Below are 20,861 nucleotides of genomic sequence, written 5' to 3' on the forward strand. Positions count from 1 at the left end.
AATCGTCCCTGTAGTACTTTGCTAACTGTTCCTACAAGATCGCTGTCAATGTCAGACCATGTTTGATAATACATAAATCACTTATTGAAAATGAGATTCATTTTTTATTGTCTTTTGGTTTTAAATATTAATTATATTCCACAAACGTATATACAATTTGCTTTACATACACAAACCAATAACAATCAAATCACTTTGTTTCTCCATTTGCACTCCTTATCAACCTTAAATAACAGAATAGGACCATGAAGGCAAACAGTGTGGGAACTTAGAATTGACAAAAAAAAAAGACAAAGCGCATCACTGGAAAAACAACAAACTTGAATTTTGGTTAAAAAAAAACTCCACAAACCACTCGACAAGTGGGTGGAATGTAAAATTAGCAAACAACAGTAAGACACAATCATGCACAAATAAATGGATCCATTAAAAAGAAAGAAAAACCTTATCATCCACGTTACTAAACCAAGATGTATTGAATGAAAACATTAGCGATACTGCAAGTTGTATTGCATATTTTTTGATTGTTCCGTTTCTGCAACTCTTCTGCCTGAACAAACACTGTCATATTTCTTCAGCAGACAGAACATGTAACACAGGGGTTATTCACAAGGTTATCATCAATTGCCTAACTCATTTTAATGGAGAGACCGCTCATACGATTTGGGAAATGTCACACAACTCCCAAAAAGATTAGTAGTAAATTAACTTGACATTAGGTCTTTATGAACTGGATCCAAAGGGTAACTACAACTCAGAAATAGGAGTTCTTCTCTCTAAAAATACACAAAATTTTAATCTGCCAGTGCTTTACATGGGAGCCCTGCCCTTTAACACTTTAGACCTGGAAGCAAGCTAGACTCAGGCAAAGCCAGAGCCTGCAGCCCCACAGCAGCACAACTGCATCTCTGGTCACATTGTGTGCAACCAGGCCACTACTGCACGGTCATACCAAATGCTGCCATCTTCCCTGGTCAATAAAAATGCCTGGGCTCTTTCTGAAGCTAAAAGTTTACCATCCACCCCCACCACCCAATGAGTATTGTAACAAAAACTGCTGCCAGCACAGATACACAGTCAATCTAACAAAACGAGCAGGAGTATTCACTCCTGCCCCTGGAGAACGGCACAGCGGCTGGTTTTTGTTTTTAAATCAAAAACCACTTTTGACTTAATGGTGGAGGCAAGTTAACGGTGTAAGCAGTTACTTTAATTTATCAATTAAGTGCTGAATAACAACAAAAATGTGCTCACGGTGCCGTTCTCCCAGAGAAAGTCTGAATATTGCTGCTGTAGCTTATAAACAGATCTCTGAAATAGTAGAAGGACAGATTCAACCTAGTCACAAGTGTATGGTTGAATTGACAGCAATTCTGCAATCCGAACACTTCCTAGTTCATTCACTTCGTGCCCTTTTCCAAATGAACAAAAGACAAATGCAAAGTCAAATGTAACAAAAATCAATAAAATCCATGTGTCAATTATCAGATACTCTTTGCCTTTTTCCTTCCAGTCAATATTATTGCATTGTATAGACATTAATAGCATTTCATAAGATAGAAAATCTATATAGAAGAGCTGTATGGAAAAGCTTTTGTCATCCAAAGATCAACACAGGGTATTCTCATGTCAGCATTTGTTCACATTAAGTCCAATTTAAAGTGGATAAACACATTCTTGTATCTGGTTAGGTTTTGGCAGTCCTTTGTTATTCTTAACAATTGTTTGTGTCACAGCTGCAGGGGGGGGGAAGTACCAAGAAGAGAGAGAGGGATGTTTTATGTTTTTACAATGACTTTGACCAATGAATGCAAAAACCCCACATATGTAATTTGACTATAACAAACAGTGGATCTGGTGTTGGCTGTTTCAAATAAAAAGGCCACTCCTGGAACAATCTATATGAAAACTGTATAACAAATTAATTAAAAAGTAGTTTGTCCTGAAATAAACAAATACTTTTCAAATGTTAAAGAGCCAATTACAAGTAAAGCATATATACAAGGAAAAAAAACACATCATTACACTATACATACCCTGCATATCAAATACCTAACTTCCCCATTAAATTCCCTTCAATTTCAGTTCTTGTGCTTAGTTTCTTGAATTAACCGTTTCGTCTCCAAAGCTGATGAAACAAAAAAGTCCACACTGCAGCAGCGAGAAAGAATGAGGCCATGGGAAGGGAACTACACTGATGAAGCTGCGTGCCTCTCCAGGTTCCGGAGGAAACCGGATCGGCGCGAGTTCCGCTCCTGGCACAGGTACCGGTGTGGGTCACAGGCCTCCCTGGCGCCCTCAGCTTGCAAACTGCTGGTAGAACGCCAGCTTTACTCTCTCGATATGGTGGCACAGCTTGATGGCTGGGCCCAGCTTGAGGCCCATGCACTCCTGAACTGTGGGCAGGGTCAGTAGCAGCAGGGCCTGTCCGTCAATCTCCTGACAACACAGGTAGGAGCACAGTCACAGGCAGTTAGAAAGAGATATGGTTACTGATAGTGCACTTACAGAGAAGGGCTCCTGTGTGAACTTCTAAAATTACATTTCTCTTTTACAGATCTATTACAGATTTCACTCTCTATTACAGTTCACCAGTGACAATGATATTCACACGTGTATACAGCGTGTACGCTATCAGTATAACGAGGAACTGGATCTCAGCAGAGAGCCCTACTGTGTATTTACATTTTTATTTCAGTTAGAGATGGCTAAGCTAAATGCCTCAGTTCATTCAATGCGCAAAGTGAAATAATGCATTTTTATTTTAAGTCTTAATTTTAAACCTTAGTTGATTTTTGTAGCTATTAAAATGTATTTTGTTAGATAAACTTAATGCTTTTAAAGGTAATTCTCAATCTACCTAATTCAACATGCTTTGTGACTTCTGAAGGCTCATATTTAATATGGCTTAAAAACAGAAAGCACTTCTCACACACTGCCCTCTGTTGTTCAGTTAACTCCTTGACTGCAGCACAAGAGTGCAATCACCCCCTTGTGCATAACCGTTTCCGGTTCCACTAACCTACTGACTAAACAGCATAAAAGCAGTTCTAAAAAGCACTCGACACGGCTTTCTTTTGTAAAAAGAAGTTGACCATAAAAGGTCTGTTCTGTAAGATGAACAGACAAAGCACATGAAACCATCAGGTGTGTTCTAAAGGACCTAATGAGAGGGAACCAGAAATTGGATCATTTAAAAAACTCAATCCAGACAAGGGCCGGCTAGCCACGATTTACTCAGAGAAACATGTAGCTGTCACGAAAAGAGTGAGGATTTTGCTTGGCAGGTTATTTCCTGCTTCATTGCTGAATAGAACCATCTGCCCAGCCCAGCAGGTTGTGAGGAAAAGACTGACTGCTTGTCTTTTGATGGATACACTCCCTGAGGCAGCTGGTGCAGGCAGGTGTCTGGCTCTTAAAGTTTCATAAAGTTTCTTTGGTCAACACTAGCATGAGTGTTTTTGTAGTTTTCATTCCTTTACGATCAAATCATTTAAATAATGCCTCAGTATGTATCTCCCATCTCCAACCTAGGTTGATCAAAACTTATTCATTTCTAGAACTTATTTTCTGCTGCTATAAGCATCATTGCTATAAGGAGCTTTTATATATTTGTACTTACCTTATTAAGCTGGAAGAAGAAATGGTTCTCTGGAATCCTTGGTGTGATTTAAGCACTTTTACTGACTAGCTGGTGCTATATATAGCTAATTACTGTAACTAGCTTAGCTAACTTCACATACTATGTTAATGCAGAACTGCTTGCTCAATTGAATGCTGGGTAATTGCCATATTCGTTTTTGCAATTACTGATTGTTGTGCTTACCTCATCACCAGTTCAAGCTGGGTCACAGTAATTCTGGCAACAGTCTCTGCTCAATTCACCAGTGTTCACCCAGTGTGTTGATAGAATAGTCAGTAGTAGCGCTGGGCCCCATCAGTGAAGTTATGCAGGCCAGATTTGACTCCTGGGCCATAGTGTGCTGACCCCAGCATTCAGTTCTCAGAACACTGTGATAATTCCTATGATAGGAACAATATTTGATTGACGGATTAGTACCTGGTCCAGGAATATGCGTGCCAGTGGGGAGCAGTCAGTGGTCCGTATGAAGCGCACCACATCTGCCACGCTCCACTCCAACGGACTGCTGTCCAAGAGCAGCTTCTCTGGCACCTCAGCCCTTGGGCTCTGAAACAAGGACCAAACCACCAATACAGGTCAACATACAAAAGACTTAGCTGCACCAGTCGCATCATTCACAGGATTATACATATAAACATGCACAGGACACATCATTCACAAGCTTGTATATATATGCAAGCCCAAGACACAACATTCACAGGCTTACAGATATATACAAGCACAGGACACATCATTCACAGGCTTAGAGATATACACAAGCACAGGACACAGCAATTACTGACGGGTGCATATTTAATCCAGACATACAATCATGTCTTGCACATCAGGGAAAAGCCACCGCCATGAGGCTACGGCGTAACACACACCACACACCGAAGGTGCGTGCAGAGCACGATTCTGTCGCCACACACAGGTGCGGGCGCGTCACCTTTGGTGAAGGGGGCCGGTTCTCGTTGTCGGAGTAGGACGGCGAGGGGGCCTTGCGGCGGCGGCGTGGGCGGCGGCCGGGGTCCGTGGGGGTGGGCGAGGGGGGCTGAGACTTCTTCTCCGAGTGCTCCGAATCGTCCAGCAGCTCGTCCTGCGGCTCGGAGCCCGAATCCTCGCTCAGCGAATCGTCCTCGTCCAAGTCCTCCTCCTCGCCACTTCCCTGAGGAATGAAAGCAGCAAAGTCAGGGATGGGCCCAATCCCTTCCCAGAATGCAGTGCTGTTATTTTGGTAGATCCTGTTTGGCTTTTTTTTAGTTTAAATAGAGGCAGCGGCCAGAAGGTTGGAGGGAGGTACCTGTGGGGAGCCAGCAGGAGTGTTGTCCAGCGAGGCGGATCGCTTCTTTTTGTGGACGAAGAAATGCTTCCTCCTTTTCCTCCTCTTTCCTACTCTCTTCACCCCGCCCTCCAAGTTAGTGTGTCCCCCTGGTGGCCGTCCAATCCGCTTGGTCTTCTTTTTACCATAATAATGAGCTGGAGAGCAGACATGCATACACACACAAAATCACATATAGAGCAAATTAACTTTCAGACACTTAACTTTCAATTGGCTCTCAAACCATTATGGAAAAGAGAAAGCCAGTGAGTGCAACGGTGAAATATGGGGAATGTGTAAAGCGACGGGAGGACTGCATCGACGGAAGGACTGCATTTGCCTTGGTGCAGAAAAGGCGGACAGGCAGACAGACTGGGGGAGCTGAACGTCAGTACTGACTGTATTTGGTCTTGGTGAGCACAGAGCAGTTTTCCGAGCAGCGCTCCAGGACCATGCGCGGTCCGAACAGGTTGGGGCAGCACTCCAGCCTGATGCAGGTCTTCCTGCAGAAGTCGGCCACCCGGTCCGCGGTGCGCACGATCTCCACCGTGGCCCGGTAGCTCTTCCCCTTGTACCTGCGGTCAGAACGGCACAGTACAGTCAGCCAGGCCAAGCGCAGGCTGACCCGGGTCAGCCCAGTTCAGCACGGCGCAGCTGCTAAAGCGGCAGCGTTTGAAGGCGGACGGAAAACGGGCGGGGCCCGGAGCGTGGTCGGGCGCGGGCCACTCACTTGGCCTTGAGCGTCTCCCCGTGACCCTGCCAGCGAGACTCCTCGTCCAGCTGCAGCTCCCGCAGCACACGGCTGGGCTTGTAGGCCGCATTAATCAGGAGAGTCAGCACCTGCGCAAGGACACGCCGGACAGGGAGATAAAGAAGGCAATCAGAGATAATACAGGAGAGGAAGATTAAAGGGACAAGGACTAAATCCAGAGAGAAAGGAAGAGATGAGGGAGAAAGAGGAAGACTGAGGGAATGAAGAAGCGACAGAAGCAGGAGGGAAAGAAAGGAGAAAAAGCTGAGTAGAAATGGAGACAGGAAAAGTGAAAGAGCGGGACAGAATGGAGTAAAGAGAAGAGGAAAGACAGAGATGGAGAGCGAATGAGAGTGAAGAATCAGTAAAGCGTGTTGTGATATCCCGATTCCAGCCAATCGCTATCACACACAGCATGCGCCTGGTGAAGTCCAGCTGGGTTCTCACCTCTTTCAGGACCAACACGCAGTTCCCAGGGCCCACGCTCTGAGGAAGCTCGGCAATGCGGCCCTTGTTCAGGTAGGGCCCTGAGAAGCAGCGATGGTTGAAGTAGATTTTGGGGCAGCAGTACTTCCCATTGCCCTGTCCTGCTGGTGCAAAGACCAGAAAACAGAATCGCAGGGAGAGTGTTAGTAAGGAGGCGGTGAGCCGCAGAGTTCTACAGACTAGCAGCTATCCAAACACACCGCTGGGTTTAGCGCACAGGTAAAACACTGTATGTACTGCTAGCAGCACCCATCACGCATCAGAGCGAGTGTCTCCAGGGCCTCTACTCACCGCCGTCCGATTGGCCGTTTTCTGGCTGCTTTATTGCGTCAGGAGGCGTGGCCCTGGGTGGAGCTCTGCTAAAGGGTGAAGCACACACAGTTCAGGGGAGTATGAGTGTATGAGTATTACTGAAATATAATTTAAAAACATTAAATAAAAACATCACTAAATGCAATAACTCTCCCTCCCAAAATACTTACTGCTTTTCAGGCTGTACCACTGCAATGCGCCTCTGCTTCTGAACTGCAGAAACACAAGACGAACACCAAGATGAATGACTGCACCTCCCTTCAGAAAACCACCTGTCCAGCACTAGGCCAGGTGCAGAATCATTTATTCATCCTTCAAACCTCATTTGTGATACCCTCACGATGATGAACAAATGCTAAACGGATGCTCGTATCTAGAGAGGGATTTTTTAAAGCTCTTTTTAAATCACTGAACCTCCAAGTGGGAAGGAGTGAGCCTAAACTTGGATCAATCTTCTGTTAACATGGGTGGACAGCAGCCAACTGGCACCAGAGCCCACAGATTTCCCATCAGGGTTGAGTACTGATGCCAAACCAAGTTGTGACTGCTCTGAGGGAGGGTGTGAAATAGGAGGGATGACGCTCTCCAAGTCGCAGACAAAAGGTGTGTGTGTGTGTGTGTGTGTGCGTCAGAGTTCATTTCATTGAAAAGAAAAAATCACTCACTGAGCAATATTGGATTTTTTCAATTCACAAACTGAATTTCAGTCCATTTCCTGAACTAAAATTGAAACAGAATTGACTTCAAACCAGCTGTGCGTGTGCATGTGTCTGTGCGTGTGAGCGTTTGCATGTACATATGCGTGTGTATTCACCCCTGCAGTTGCCACTGACCTTGGGGCTTGGAGGGGTGTTGGAGCGAGTAGCCGTTGGTCTCACACCAGCTGACGGGAAAAATGTCCATAGAGTCCACATGGACGATCAGCTCAGGGATGGCCTGTTTCACCCCTAAAAATGAGGTGCGCAGACACAGTAAGAATAAATAACAAGCGCATTACAAAAACCGCAAGACTGCAACACCATGTCTGAGGCCTAGCGTGCCCCTGTGTGCTTCCTGCTGGGCATTTCTGATCTCCCTCAGCCGCACACAGCGGCCTGGCGGAGCGTGAAAGGTGGGAGGCGGGTTCCTGAAGGGTGTCCCCCGAAGGCGCGCTCTCACCTTCCAGACGAAGCCAGACGTGCTGACCTCTGACCCTGGTGACCACCGCCACGTGAACGTGCTCGGGGGAGAGGGGGTTGACGGCCTCCAGCATCATCGACTCCACGAAGTCGTGCTCGCAGTCCTCCTGGCGGAGAGAGCGGCGGTGAGGGCGGCTCTGTCGGAGCGGGCCGACGCGCGGCACGACTGGCGGATTTATTAAAACGCTTAAAACACCGAGCCGACGCTCGATCACGTGTCCACGCCACCGGGTGAGAACCGCTTGACACGATGCACAATTTACGGTGACAACTCAAGCGTGAACCGCGAACGCAGCTCCGTTTCGGCACCCACTACATTCTGGCAAATTTACCCTTTGATGAATGTGTCCTCTCTCAGTATGACATTCCAATTTCGCTCAATTCCAGATATACGCGCATTAATCAAACTGCAGTGGTAATTGTAATAGTCATCTGATGTCACTTTGGTACAGGGGATTCACACAGAATTTATAGAAAGAGCGTGAAACAGCCATTGAAGTTTCATTCTTTTGTCAGGCGAGAAATACGGCCGACCTCCTAAACGTTAGTCATAGAGCCGGAATGGCAGCTAATGGGAGTGGGTTAGACGGTACCCTTAAGCACAAGTGACTCACTGTGGGGAAGCAGTGTTGGGGTGCGGCTTCTGCTCCGCACTTTTTCAGGTAATCCGCCCAGTCAAAGTCCTGACCCTGGTATCCTGAGCACATGAACATGGACACACACAGGCACGGGTCATTCTGTTACTGTCATTTACTACCAAACACCTTTCCCCAGCACCTAGAGTACATGTGGTCCATTACAACACCAGTACTTTAATATCCTGTGCGTACCTGTTAGACATCTGGGGCTACTCATATTTATTCAAAGCTATTCAAATTTATTCAAAGCTATTCAAAACTAAAACAATTAAAAACTATTCAAAGCAATGTTTATGTGCTAGTCTGCAGTAATAGCACATTACAAGTTACTAATGGTAACTCCATATACACTGTAGAATAAATATGATGTGGATGGTTGCATTTAACTTTTACATTTAGCCACTTAACAGATGCTCTCATCTATAGCGATTTACAAAGTGCACACAAAAAGGTTTGGAGAAGTACAGTTAGCAATTTATAGTTACTGCGGCAAGTAATGGCACTTGCTATCATGAGCCACAGTAAGTACCAGTGACAGCCCACCTTTAGGATCCGGACAGTTACGGTGATGGGTAGGTGCTCAGTCTGCGGGCGTGTGAAAGACAGGATGGGATACTCACCCGGTGGGGGGTTGAGCTGCACCCCATTCTTGAGGCTCCACTGGACAGGGAGGATCCCAGCGCTGCCATGGTGACACAGGAAGGAGGTGCCACACCCTGCCCCTCCCTTCTCCCCCCGCAGGTCATCCATTTCCACCAGGAAGAACTTGTCGCTGAACACCTGGGTGCAGTACACAGTATCATCAACCGCTGAAACACATTACATCACTCCAGCACCTGTACAGCGAGTTACAGCTTACTGAAGGATTAGTTAATCAATCCCACGGATCCCACCCCAGCAAGGCACTTATGGTCTGAATATTCATCCGGTAACCAGTGACTGCATTTTCAGTGCTCCGAGGTGGCTGGCCCATTCACTCTGGATTCTGTCAGCCAGCTTCATAATTTCCCAGGCCCTAGACCCACCTGTGTTAACAACTCAATAACTGCCTAGGGCCTAGGCCCACCTGTGTTAACAACACAATAACTGCTTAGGGCCTAGGGGGTGATGAGTTGGTAACACAGGCAGCGGTAGTATTCTGAGCAGGGGAGGTTTGTTACCTTGGTGACTGTTGCGGGACTGATGCAGTAGGGGGAGGAAGGGTCCACCGCCTCCAGCTTCATCCCTTCAGTGAAGCAGTGGGTGGATATGGCTGGCCTGTCCTGCACACAGAGGGGCACAGATGTGAGCAGGCTAACTGGGCTGTGCCCCGTCCTTTAAAGGCTAATACTGGAGCACAGGAGCAGGCAGACAGCCTGCCTGCGTCACCCTTCAGTAAATCTGAAGTTGAGGGGCCTTCGGTCACAGAGCGTTCTGCAAAAGGGAAAAAACAGGAGGACCAGAACTGGGAACGGGACCAAACCAAGAAAAGGATTTGAGAATCATACGGGTCAAACAAAGAAACAGGAAACTCCTGACAGGAAACTGGTAGGTAGTTGACGGAATGCACCCAACCCCGTGTCCTGTGGATTAAGGGGTCAGAAAAAGGTCACAGAGGCCCAGTGGAGTCTTCATATCCAGGAAGTAAAAGTGGACCTACATTTATAACCCAACCCAAAAAGCTCTGCGGCAGGCAGAAGCGATGTAGGGGGATGTAGAGCGTGATATTTACCTTAAAGAGGTCCTCGGTGATGGCTAAGTCTTGCGGCTGCGCGCTGATGCTCTGTCGAACCTCATCCCACTCTGCCTCGCTGCGAAGTCCCCGCAATGCTGTAACACATCAGTGTGCCGGTCACATGGGGACCTAGGCAAACACGCTTAACACAGTCTGTGTACACAGCACACACAATAAACCGTACAAAGAACATAATATCTAATCAAATACATGACAGTTTAACACATCTTCTGAGGAACAAAACCTATTATTATCATTATCATCATTTTTTGCTAAATAATATGTGGCTGGCTTAACGGTCATTTTTTTGTAATCCCATCATCACTGCCTTGCTGTTTTTATGGATTCCAATACCATAAAAAAGTCATTTTTATGAAGAAACATTTATGAATTAGTATTTTTCCATTTATATTACATCAGCATAAATGTGTTTACTACTTTGGCCTGGAGAGGCACTAACGGCTTTGCTACTGAGGGAGTGGCCTGTGGACACTGACAGAGAACCACCATCTTTAGTGAGCATCACCTCTTGAACTGCAGCTGGATCTTTAACACATCAGCAGTCACTGTAACACAGAATCGGCACAAGAAGGAAGACAATGTGCGGGTCTGTCACTGACCGGCAGGTGGAGCCAGTGAGCAGCCGTGCTCCTCTGCCCAGCCCAGAGGGTGCAGGAAGGGGTGCAGGTAGAAGACCCAGCGCCTCGCATGCTTTTGGGGAAGCCCCTCGGCTCCAGCGTAACACAGGCGCAGACGACCCCCCACGTTCTCCTCAATCACCGCCACCCAAGCCACCCCCGGGTCCTCGCCGTCCTGCAGCTCCACGCTCGAACCCGGAGCCAGTAGGTCCAACGGGTTCTTACCTCGATGGGGCTGAGACCAACAGAGAGTGTTTGTAATAATTATTAAACCCATGCTTGTCTCACGGAAATATCTATTAAAGAACACAAGACAAGTCTTCAGTACCTAGGATTTCCACGTTTGACCTGTTACATGTAACTGCCCCGCTCACTCACCCCCTCTAGCAGGTTGGCAGGGGCACTGCAAGCCTCTGACAGGGCTGTCTCCAGGAGAGACTCCCAGTCCTCGTGCTTCTCCCGCACGCCTAAAGGAAGGGTAAGAAAATCAAGAGAGATCCAGAGGAATGCACACACCCCTTTTGGAAGGTAATTCATAAACCGGCTATTCAGAGGCAAATATCTGAAATAGAATCAGAGCACTAGCATAAAACTGGCAAAAACCTGGCAGTCAAAAAGGGAGGAATTTTCCCCAGTGTAGCAGTGGTGTTATCTGCTCCTGTGCAAGAATGGGCTTTATCAATAGAACGAGCAAGAGCCATATTTTCATGAGCCATACACTAACAGCCCTTCTGGACACTAACGTTATGAAGCTAGTCCGGTTGACGGTGAACAGCAGTATTTTATTGGAATGGCAAAAGTGGAAGTACAACGTGTACAGCGATATACAGAGCTTGTTAGCCACCCATCCCTTGAGTCCTTTTCTCTCACTCCCGCGTCCACATGCACACTGAGTGCTCGTGTAACACATGTACACACACTGCCACTAAGGACCATACATCTAAACTGACTGTTAGGAAACCACTGTGGAGATGCCCCTGAACCCTTTGACATGTCTAGTGTACACTGTCAGGACGCTCCTGCCATCGTTGCCATCCTGTGTCGCTTTGACATGTTCGCCTGGGGGGTCTTTATATGTGGGGGGTGTACTCAAAACCTGGTAGGCATCAGCAGAAAAATGAATTTCAGTAAATTTGCCAGGAAAGCTGTCAATAATACAGTGATGCCTAAAACCAGCTGGCACAAGAGCCCAAAGTGTAATACTCCCTCCCACTCATTAAATTACATTTTACTTGGCAAGTGCTTTTATCCAAAGCGATGTACAATAAGTTCGTACTGAAGGTCATTGTATCAGCTACAGAACACAGGTCAGATGAGGTACCAGTTATCCAAAGCCGTGAACATCAAGTCTAGTTCACACGGTCAGCACTGGCTAAATAAGCAGAGTTATGCAAGTCATAAACTAGACGTGAGGCATGTTTACAAGAGATATGATAAAGAGCTACATCAAGATGAAGATACAAATGCAACATGTAAGTGCTAGATCAAGACACAAGTGCAACATGAAAGTGTTAGATAAAGACAAGTGCAACATGAAAGTGCTAGAAGATCAAGATATAAGTGATACTAGATTGGGGTAAGCCCTGCAGAGGAGTAGTGTTAGAGTTAATCAAGGTACAGCCTGAAGAGATGCGTCTTCAGACCATGGTGGATAATGGGCAGTGACTGAGTGGTTCCTAGAGGAATGGGGAGTTCGTTCCATCTCTGAGGAGCCCAGGTGGAGAAGTTCTGTGGTCGGGACGAGGGCTCACCTTCGGGCGGTTTCATTGGCTGCCCGTGCTGTCGACTCCAGCCAACGGGGTGCAGGTCAGCGGTCATGATGTCGCACCAGAAGTCGGCGCGGCGGTCGTCATGGTAACCCTCGTAGCGCAGGAGCAGCAGCTGGCTGCAGGTGGTGATGATGGTGGCGAGCCAGTAGCCCCCGTCGGGTTCTCCCCGAACTCGCACCTCCAGCTTCATGCCCGGGGTGAGGCCGGTCTGCAGGCTGAGGTCCACCTTGGGACAGGGGTGGAGGGCACTGTTCACAAAATGTCCATGTGGCTGGACACGCCCAGGATTTCTCAAGCCAAAAGCCACCAAGGTTCAAACTGGATCAAAGTTTTAAGCTACACTTTAAAATGAACTGGTTTAGCTTGAGAGCCACAGTGTTTGCTGGTTTTTATTCAGCACTAAATTCATTAATGAAACCAGCTGATTACCCGATTAACTCACCTCACCTGGCTAGTCAGGTCTAAACCGGTACTTACTTTGAAGTGAAAACAAAAACTAGCAGATCCAGTGGCTCACAGGGCCAGAGTTGGCCATTCCTGGCTAAGATGATACTGACATCTAAGATCTACTGACATCTGGTGTTTTCCTCAAACTAGACTGCGTGTGAAGAGGGTGTTCTGGGGGAAGGACTCACATGTTTGAAAGCATGGTGGGGCACCGCCAACAACCCATTCTCCTCCAGGAAATCGTCCCAGTTGAAGTCACCCTCATCCTGCCCCGAGCCCCCATCTGAAACATGCAGTGCGCACCCCCTCACTGACCCGTCAATATCACCACACCAATTCCACCTGCACACTCTCTCCTTATTCAGCAAATATATACACTTCTTCAGTTAGACTTACACAGACCCCATCCTTTTCATTAAATACACTAACTCAGCTCATAAGTGATCCATCAAGCACAGTAATACCTTGGTAACAAAAAGAACCAGAAGAATGAGCATGCGATGTTGCTCCTTCTCAACTCACCGGACTCCAGCGGCTCACTGTTCATTTTGGCACCCCCTGGTGGCCACGTCCCAGTGTTGTAGGCCTAGTGCCGTTGTCCACATACACTGGTCAGCCGCTCTCACAGCTGTGCACTACAGCAGAGACAGGTGGGACAGAGAGAAGAGAGTGGGGAGACAGGTTACATTAAATCACATAAATAATTTACAGATTTGGTCTGAGGTTCCCCTTCCCAAACCTGTGAATTACTGTATACTTCTAAAAGACCATTATAATGGCAGTTTCAGCAAAATGGGCCGTTTATCTGTCTTGCCAATAAAAAATTAAATGTCAATTTCAGCCCTACACCGCACTTAGAATTAAAGAAAAACTCCAGGCTAAAACACTTACAGTGATGTGAAATTCATTCCACTGTTTATTATCTGACATTTGCAATATATTTTAGCTTTATTGTAATGTTCAGTTTTCACTTGCTATCCTGTCAGGCTTCTTCCAGATCTGCTCTGGTGTGCTATTTTCCTACGTTAGCCAACTACTTTCTTTCGCCACCCAAGGCTAAAATCAAAGTCAGAGATTGTGGCCACACCCCAAATTCCTCAGGAAAGCATGCCGTTGCATTCTGGACAACTGAGGCTGCTAGCATGGTGGAAATAGGGATGTCCTTCCCTCAGTAGCAGAATTACAGAAAGTTGCTTAGCAAGGATTCCAAGCAAAACCCCTGACGTGTTGTCCCTAATGGTGTGAAATTAATATCTGATACTTATAGTTAGTGCTACAGCGAGCTGAAGATACACGCTACTATAAAACTCCATTGTGACTACTATGGCAATATCACCAGGTGACATCACATCATCTACAGAACTCGAGTTTTAATGGCGAGAAACTGAAATACTACACAAAGTAGGAAAATAGGACACTGGTTGAGTGTACATCACCAATATTTGAATTGAACAGTGTCACAGTATTTCACGCAGGAATTTTCCTTTAAAAAACAGAGAAGAGCATGAATTGAACAGAAAAACTGATGACATACTGAACACATAAATAAATATGTCCATTCGCACAGACAGACTGCTGTTTGTCTCTATGCAGTCTGACTTTTGCATTCGCCCAGGCTGGCAGCGTGTGATTGCTACAGTACATGTGTGATGTAGTACATGTGCGACGTGTCTGATGTTCAAGGGCAACTCGTCTCCCAGCGATTTCACACTGGCTCCCAGCGCCCCGAAAATTCTTCCTTCCGAATGAACAAACCGGTGTGGCCTGGCTCCTGTACTCCGGTACAGGAGCCTCGCCAAAATCTGCAGTCAATGTTTGATTTAGGACAGGATGGGCCGGTCTGTGCGATGATCGCTGCTGAACGCTGTGTTCACACACTCCCTACGCCCTGTCAGTGATGATCAGTGCTGAGCCCGTCTCCAGCGGGATTAGCACCCGGCTTAGCCGGGATGTCAGGGAGTGTGGCCGCTCGCCGCAACCGTAGCAACGTGCGGCCCGAACCGCTGCCGCGCGCGGTCGGACCTGGCCTCTCTAAAAGCAGTCTAATCAGGGCCGCTGATGGGATGGCGTCTGAGAGTGCAGTCGCCTTCCTCGAACGTTATTGGTGGAACCGTGAAGCACCACAATCAGCTCTGTCAGAGGGTATATGCTGAGAGGGACAGAGCAGAGAAGTACATAGAGCTCAGAGAGAGACTGGGAAATGCTCATGAGAAAATGGAAAGACCTGATAACGGTCATCATCTTGGTCACAAGGCACTTCATAGTGATGCCAGCACAGATGGAGAAATTTTTTAAAAGAAGCAAAACAAAGTAACATTCTTTCTCCTGCATGCAGTACCCATGACCGGCAGGTCAAAGTTTGTCAAAACAGACTTCTTTTACCACATTAGTCACACTCCCACTCACTCTCTCCCGCCCTCATTTTACATCTCCAACTACGGGACAGAGAAACAAATGCACATTTAATAGCCTTTTGAGAGATCACTGAAGCTTTTATTTCATCCTACTTGGAAAACAAAGCAAACTGCAAGAAATGCACACTGCAAAGGACAGTAACGAGACGCAACAGGTGCGGACTTCCAGTGGGATGCATGGGACTCATTGTGGAAAGAGAGCAAACACACACGCACACACACACACACACACAATATGCAGACGAGAGAAGGCCCACATGGCGTGTACGGTTGGCATTCATGGACAAACCTGGACACTAAGTGCTCTGCTCTACAATCACTTTTTGAAAAGCTATTAGAGACTCGGCAAACAAAAGAACTACAGAACGCAGGGAGAGGGAGCGCTGGGGAGAGAAGGGGAGAGGACGACAGAGAAAGGGAAGAAGGGGGAGAGACAGAGAATATGAGACATTGGACCATGGCTTGGAGTGGGAGTTGGGGAGGGCGATTGTTTTGATGTGGGGCTCTAATTTAAATGTGTAAGAGAGTGCGGGGGTCCCGGTAACCACAGGGAGAGAGCGAGCGAGCGAGCGAGGGGAGGCAGGATTAGGGAGTGTCTCCAACCCAGACCCTCTGCTCGCACGCCCGTGCGTCCCTCTCAATGCAGCCGTCCGGGGGGCTTTGTGCGACCACTCCAAACAACCAAAACCGGAGGGGTGCAGCCCTCCCCCTCAAATAAAAGAAGAGGGGACCCAAGCGCTCTGACTGGGAAAGGAAAATTTCAACAAAGAGCACCCAGCCAGACCCGATAAACATTCACCCTTACAACTTTGGGGGAGAAAATAATGTCAAATGATTGCTAGCAGTGAGACAGAGTGAAAATACCTTGACCAGACCACAATTAAATAAATAGACTACTGATAATTGCTTTAAACATCCTTCCTTGCTGACTTCCACAGTTTAGGGAGTGATTCTACCAAGAATCAGCTAGATGTTAAAACTTGGCAGAGTCAGTGATGCACTGCAGAGATGTATGGAATATTGACTTGTAACATGCGCCTTTTTTCAGACAGACGCCTATCCATTACCGTCTCTGTCTCTCACAAAGTCTGGATCCAATTAATCAAGAACGCCATGCCCAGAAACCCATAATATTCCATAGACGGGCACGTACACACACACAAAGCAGACAAAAACAAATCTAACACAAATCACAAACAGAATACGCTCAAGGTTAGACCATACCCTTCAGAAAGATGCACCCGTACGCATATGGACACACACACATACACACACACACACACACACACAGAGGGTAGACTAAACACACACAAACACAATGCCTGTCCATTCAAACAGGCTGTCAGGCCGTCTTTGTGAGCGCTGATATCTTTATTAATATTGAAATGAGTGTCCGGCAGCTCGGCCAGCACTGCTTCTCATTCACCCTGCCCTTTCTGCACAATCAGTCAGGATCAGGGACAACAACACAGGCAGAAAACTTTCTTTGTGCCTGACTCCAGCCTCTGTAAGACCCTCTTCTGGGCACAAGAGACAAAGGCCACTCTTTAGCATCTGTGACTCCATCGCATTTAAAAGACGCATACATCTCACGCGTCTATTTCTTGCAGCAAACAAAATTTTGCAGATCACATTCTCCTTAAATTAGGATATATCTCAGATTACAAATATTAATGTTTGTTGACTACTTAAGTCCTACAATATTGGAACAAAGCTGTAGTGCCACCTGCTGCCTGGTTACAAGAACAAGACAAAAAAAGAGCAAAGTTTATTTAGTGTTCATAGTTCAAAACCACTCCAGATGATATTCTATCATGTGATATAGCCTACTGAAAATGTATAATGGGAATTCAAATCCAGAATGCCAGAAAACAAAAGCAAAGCAAAACCCCCAATTTCTTCAAAGCTCAGTTTTCAAAAACTTCAAAGGTTATGTTGACATCTGAAATAGGATGAACACAGGTGAACTACCTGTGCCAGTTCAAGGTCTGCCATCACTGACAATTATTTAAACTGACAGTAACTAGCACAGACTGAACAGGGCAGGATAAACGCAACAGCGCAGCCTAGAGGGAAGGAACAGTAACTTCCCTGAGAGCACACAGCACTCTTTAAACATGGCTGCTCTTTCCACACTGCAGTTCCATTGCAGTGATGTGCTCTCTCAATCGGGAAAAGGCGATTGACTTCTCTCTAAAGTTCCCTCAGCTTCCTGATGCGTCAGCAGCTCCTGAAACTGTTAACACTGAAGCCACATCCGTGGACATACTGTTCTTTCAGCCGGCTCTCTTCTTCAACATGCAATGTCAGATGTGATAAGGACTGAGGTTAATACCGAGAATCCCGATTCCACTTCTAAACCTACACTGTTACTTCAGGCCAAGCACAAACTATGCAATGCGCAGAAAAGATGGTTAAACATATCACTGCATAAAACATCAAAGCAGACAGACTCACCTCTTAAGCAAGGCAGACTTTTACCATTTACAGGACTTTTACCATTCTATGAGGTGGTGAGGTTACTACCCCTGTCACCTACATTATAATATAGAAACAAGCCTCATAAAACAATTTTGTAACTGAAAGGCCTAATCTGAGCTGGGCTGCATTGAATGGACTAGCAGGAAGTAGACCTGACTTTCACTTTCATTCTCTTCAGTGCGCAAGTTCCTCTAAACCTCCAGCGCATACCACATCAAGAGCTAACAACTTCTCCTAACTGACAAGACATCACACACTCAAACACATGTATAAACCTTCAGACCCTATGGCTGTTTCCTCAGGTAAAAATACCTGCATTCATACACCCACTCGCTGTTGCACCAAAATAAGCAGGCTATAGAGAAAAAAAGTGCTGTTACTTATTGAATATTTTAGTTAACATCTCAATTCTGAAATTAACATTACAAATGTAAAAAGGCAACAGAACAAAGATGTATTGGCATGTAGAACACAAAATATTGTCATGTTGCCATTTACAACCAAAAGACTTCACAAAAGCATTTCCATGTCACTATTAATAAACCTTTGTATAAAAATGGGGTTAAATTGAAAACTATATTCAGATGTCATATTCATAGGACCTATAATTAATACTCAATCACTGTAAGCATAAAACAGGACAACAATACAGTGTAGAAATGATTAAAACATAAACAATATGATTTCCTTGGTGTAAATCCTCATTTTGGGCGGCACATCATTATCAACACCATTTTATGGCCAATCATCATTTTGGTTTGCTGTCATCGCACACCCATGCATAGACCTACAGTAAGTCTACTGTCATTGCAGTTCTCGCATTAAACGAAATGACGTCTTCTTCAAACATGCTTTATGTATTAATGCATTAAACGTGTCCCTTAGCATTCCCTAAACAATAGAAATCACGCAGCGTGTGTCCTGTTTTCTGGCCGAGTCGTTCGCGTGGGAGGAGGCATCTCACAGCTAAAATCGCAGTGGGCGTATTTCACTTATATCATTTCTACACACAAATTTGTTTTCAGATAGCTTACTAGTCCATCGGCCGCCGCATCCTCGCGCTACAATAGCTACTCCAGTTGTGGGCTCGCGGACGAGGTCCTCAGAAAGGCCAAAAGCGCTAGAGCCTAATCATACAGAAACGAATTTAGTCTGAACTTCGACCGTTGACAAGGACCCACGCGGGATTAGGACATCTTGCCACCAACAAAATGTGTTTGTTTATGAAACAATTTAGAAGTTACGGCGCCGAAAGCCATCGCTTTCAGTAACCTAGCAAGATAACCTGATGACAAAATGCAATGTTGGTTCTACCTATGATATAAAATAAAAGTAAAAATTAGTTAGAACTTGGAGCGTTGACTACGAAGGACTTGGTCACAAACAATTTAGCTAAGCTAGCAAAAAACTGAAGGACAGCCCTCGCGACCGCGAGCTTTATTGCTGTTTGGGTTGCAACTTGAATGTAAAAATGTTTATATTAAATTGACAATGGAAATGTATGAACGTTGTACTATTGTGAGTGATACCGGTACACGCAGAGATTTGAGTGGACTTTGTGTTGATAGTCTTGTGATCCGTAGAACCAGGTTTTGAGTAGGCTACGCTGTCAGGGAGCTGGCTACCTGACTTGTCACCCTCGTGCTGATCACATCGTCTCGTGCAACACCACTGGGACGGGTCGTTCTGACGTAACGTATACTTTTATGTTAAGTGGTCGGGACTTCACCGGGAGTAAAAACATAACGTCAACGTGAACTATTTCTGATAAATAAACACCTTGTGCCGCCATTTTACAACTAAACCACATTTGCTAAAGTTAGCACTTCAAAGTTAGAGATCCAGCAGCACAAATAATTGGTGTTATTTAACCAATAAGCCATGAGCTTGGCAGCTACAGTTTCAGAATAGGCATGAAGTTAACGATGGGTATACATAGACGTGATTATATTTTGCTGTTGAGCTATCTGCGTGGGCAGCACATCATTTTAAATACACGCAAATGTATACCTATGAATTGAATTTCTTTTGGTAAAACATACTTGTAGATTAATTATTAATAAATATCCCAGAGTAATCAAGTACATCAGGTACGAAATGGAGTTACACAGCCTGTTTAACCTTGATTTCGAACAGAAGCTTCCAGTCGCAGATGACTGATGACACAACATTCTAGCACTGTCTGTATATTCGGCTATCCACTTGATTTTAGCGATATACCGTAGCTAACAAAATCGACGATCGTCCAACTTTAACTACCGAAGAAATGTTAGAATGAAAGGCATCGAACAGTGAAAAGAAAAAACTGAAATTTTCCATAAATATATTAACATGCATTTTCTATGCGTGCAGTTCGTGCAACGCATTTAGTGGAACTGTCCCTGTCGAGTGCGGCTGAGAAGCTGCCTCAATTGACCGTGCTCAGTTAGCGCTTGTGACCAAGTTACTGAAACGTCAGAGCTTGTGCTGTAGCAATAGGGGCGCTTGCACTCTATTGAGCACAGCCCAGGTTTTTAGAAACGGGAAAAAAGACATAGGAACCACGAAAATGCACGAACTCGCATTCGCCCGTTAGCTCAGGATGTACTCTACTTAAGTAATTAGGTCCCAAATGTCTGTCTCACCTGTTCCGAGTTTTTTCAAGTCGATTTCAGATGCCGCGTCTCCGTTCGCCTCTCCGCTCACTGCCTCATTCCAATATGGCACAGTCTGTGACTGCGCATGCTCAGCCGCCTAAATACACATCGACTTTCTCAAACTGGGGCTGCCAAAACCACACTCGGCTTCGCGCGCTGGAAAAGGACTTCGTCACGTTCACTTACGCACAAAATTTAAGAGCAAATCAGTAAGCCATATTTTAACAAAGGAAAAAATATCCGCTGCGATTCATGGTGGATAGTTTGCTGTGAAGCATAATCTTTGTTTTCAACGCCGTTTATGATGGTAGCAGGCATTAAGCACATTGACCCACTCACACGCCTTCAAGGATAAACCATTAATCTTGCAACTACGTTTGATGTGGGGACGTATTTTAACACAATGTAATATGGCTTTTAGTCTCGCCAGAATAGTGCAAGAAAATATGACTCA

The 20,861-nt window shown here is 45.8% G+C and overlaps 1 protein-coding gene across 5 annotated transcripts; it reads right to left on the reverse strand.

The window, feature by feature from the left end:
• Positions 1-91: 91 nt before the first annotated feature.
• On the reverse strand, positions 92-20,494 carry LOC118208075 (scm-like with four MBT domains protein 1). Of its 5 annotated transcripts, none has more exons than XM_035382353.1 (21): positions 20,396-20,494; positions 13,399-13,511; positions 13,065-13,159; positions 12,412-12,655; positions 11,039-11,127; positions 10,643-10,895; positions 10,020-10,117; positions 9,469-9,570; positions 8,929-9,088; positions 8,285-8,367; positions 7,651-7,777; positions 7,326-7,439; positions 6,663-6,705; positions 6,472-6,536; positions 6,142-6,281; positions 5,674-5,783; positions 5,343-5,518; positions 4,926-5,101; positions 4,572-4,790; positions 4,061-4,189; positions 92-2,439 (listed from the first exon to the last, which is right to left on the reverse strand). In XM_035382353.1, exons 2-21 carry the CDS (start codon positions 13,421-13,423, stop codon positions 2,299-2,301), a joined length of 2,589 nt encoding a protein of 862 aa, XP_035238244.1. In that variant the 5' UTR covers positions 13,424-13,511; positions 20,396-20,494; the 3' UTR covers positions 92-2,298. The 5 variants fall into 5 exon arrangements, with proteins under 5 accessions (XP_035238244.1, XP_035238243.1, XP_035238242.1 ...); XM_035382352.1 differs by having other exon boundaries at positions 6,142-6,284; XM_035382351.1 differs by having other exon boundaries at positions 6,472-6,539.
• Between the last annotated feature and the right edge of the window lie 367 nt (positions 20,495-20,861).

Source organism: Anguilla anguilla, chromosome 11, assembly GCF_013347855.1.
Source record: "Anguilla anguilla isolate fAngAng1 chromosome 11, fAngAng1.pri, whole genome shotgun sequence".
NCBI lineage: Eukaryota > Metazoa > Chordata > Actinopteri > Anguilliformes > Anguillidae > Anguilla > Anguilla anguilla.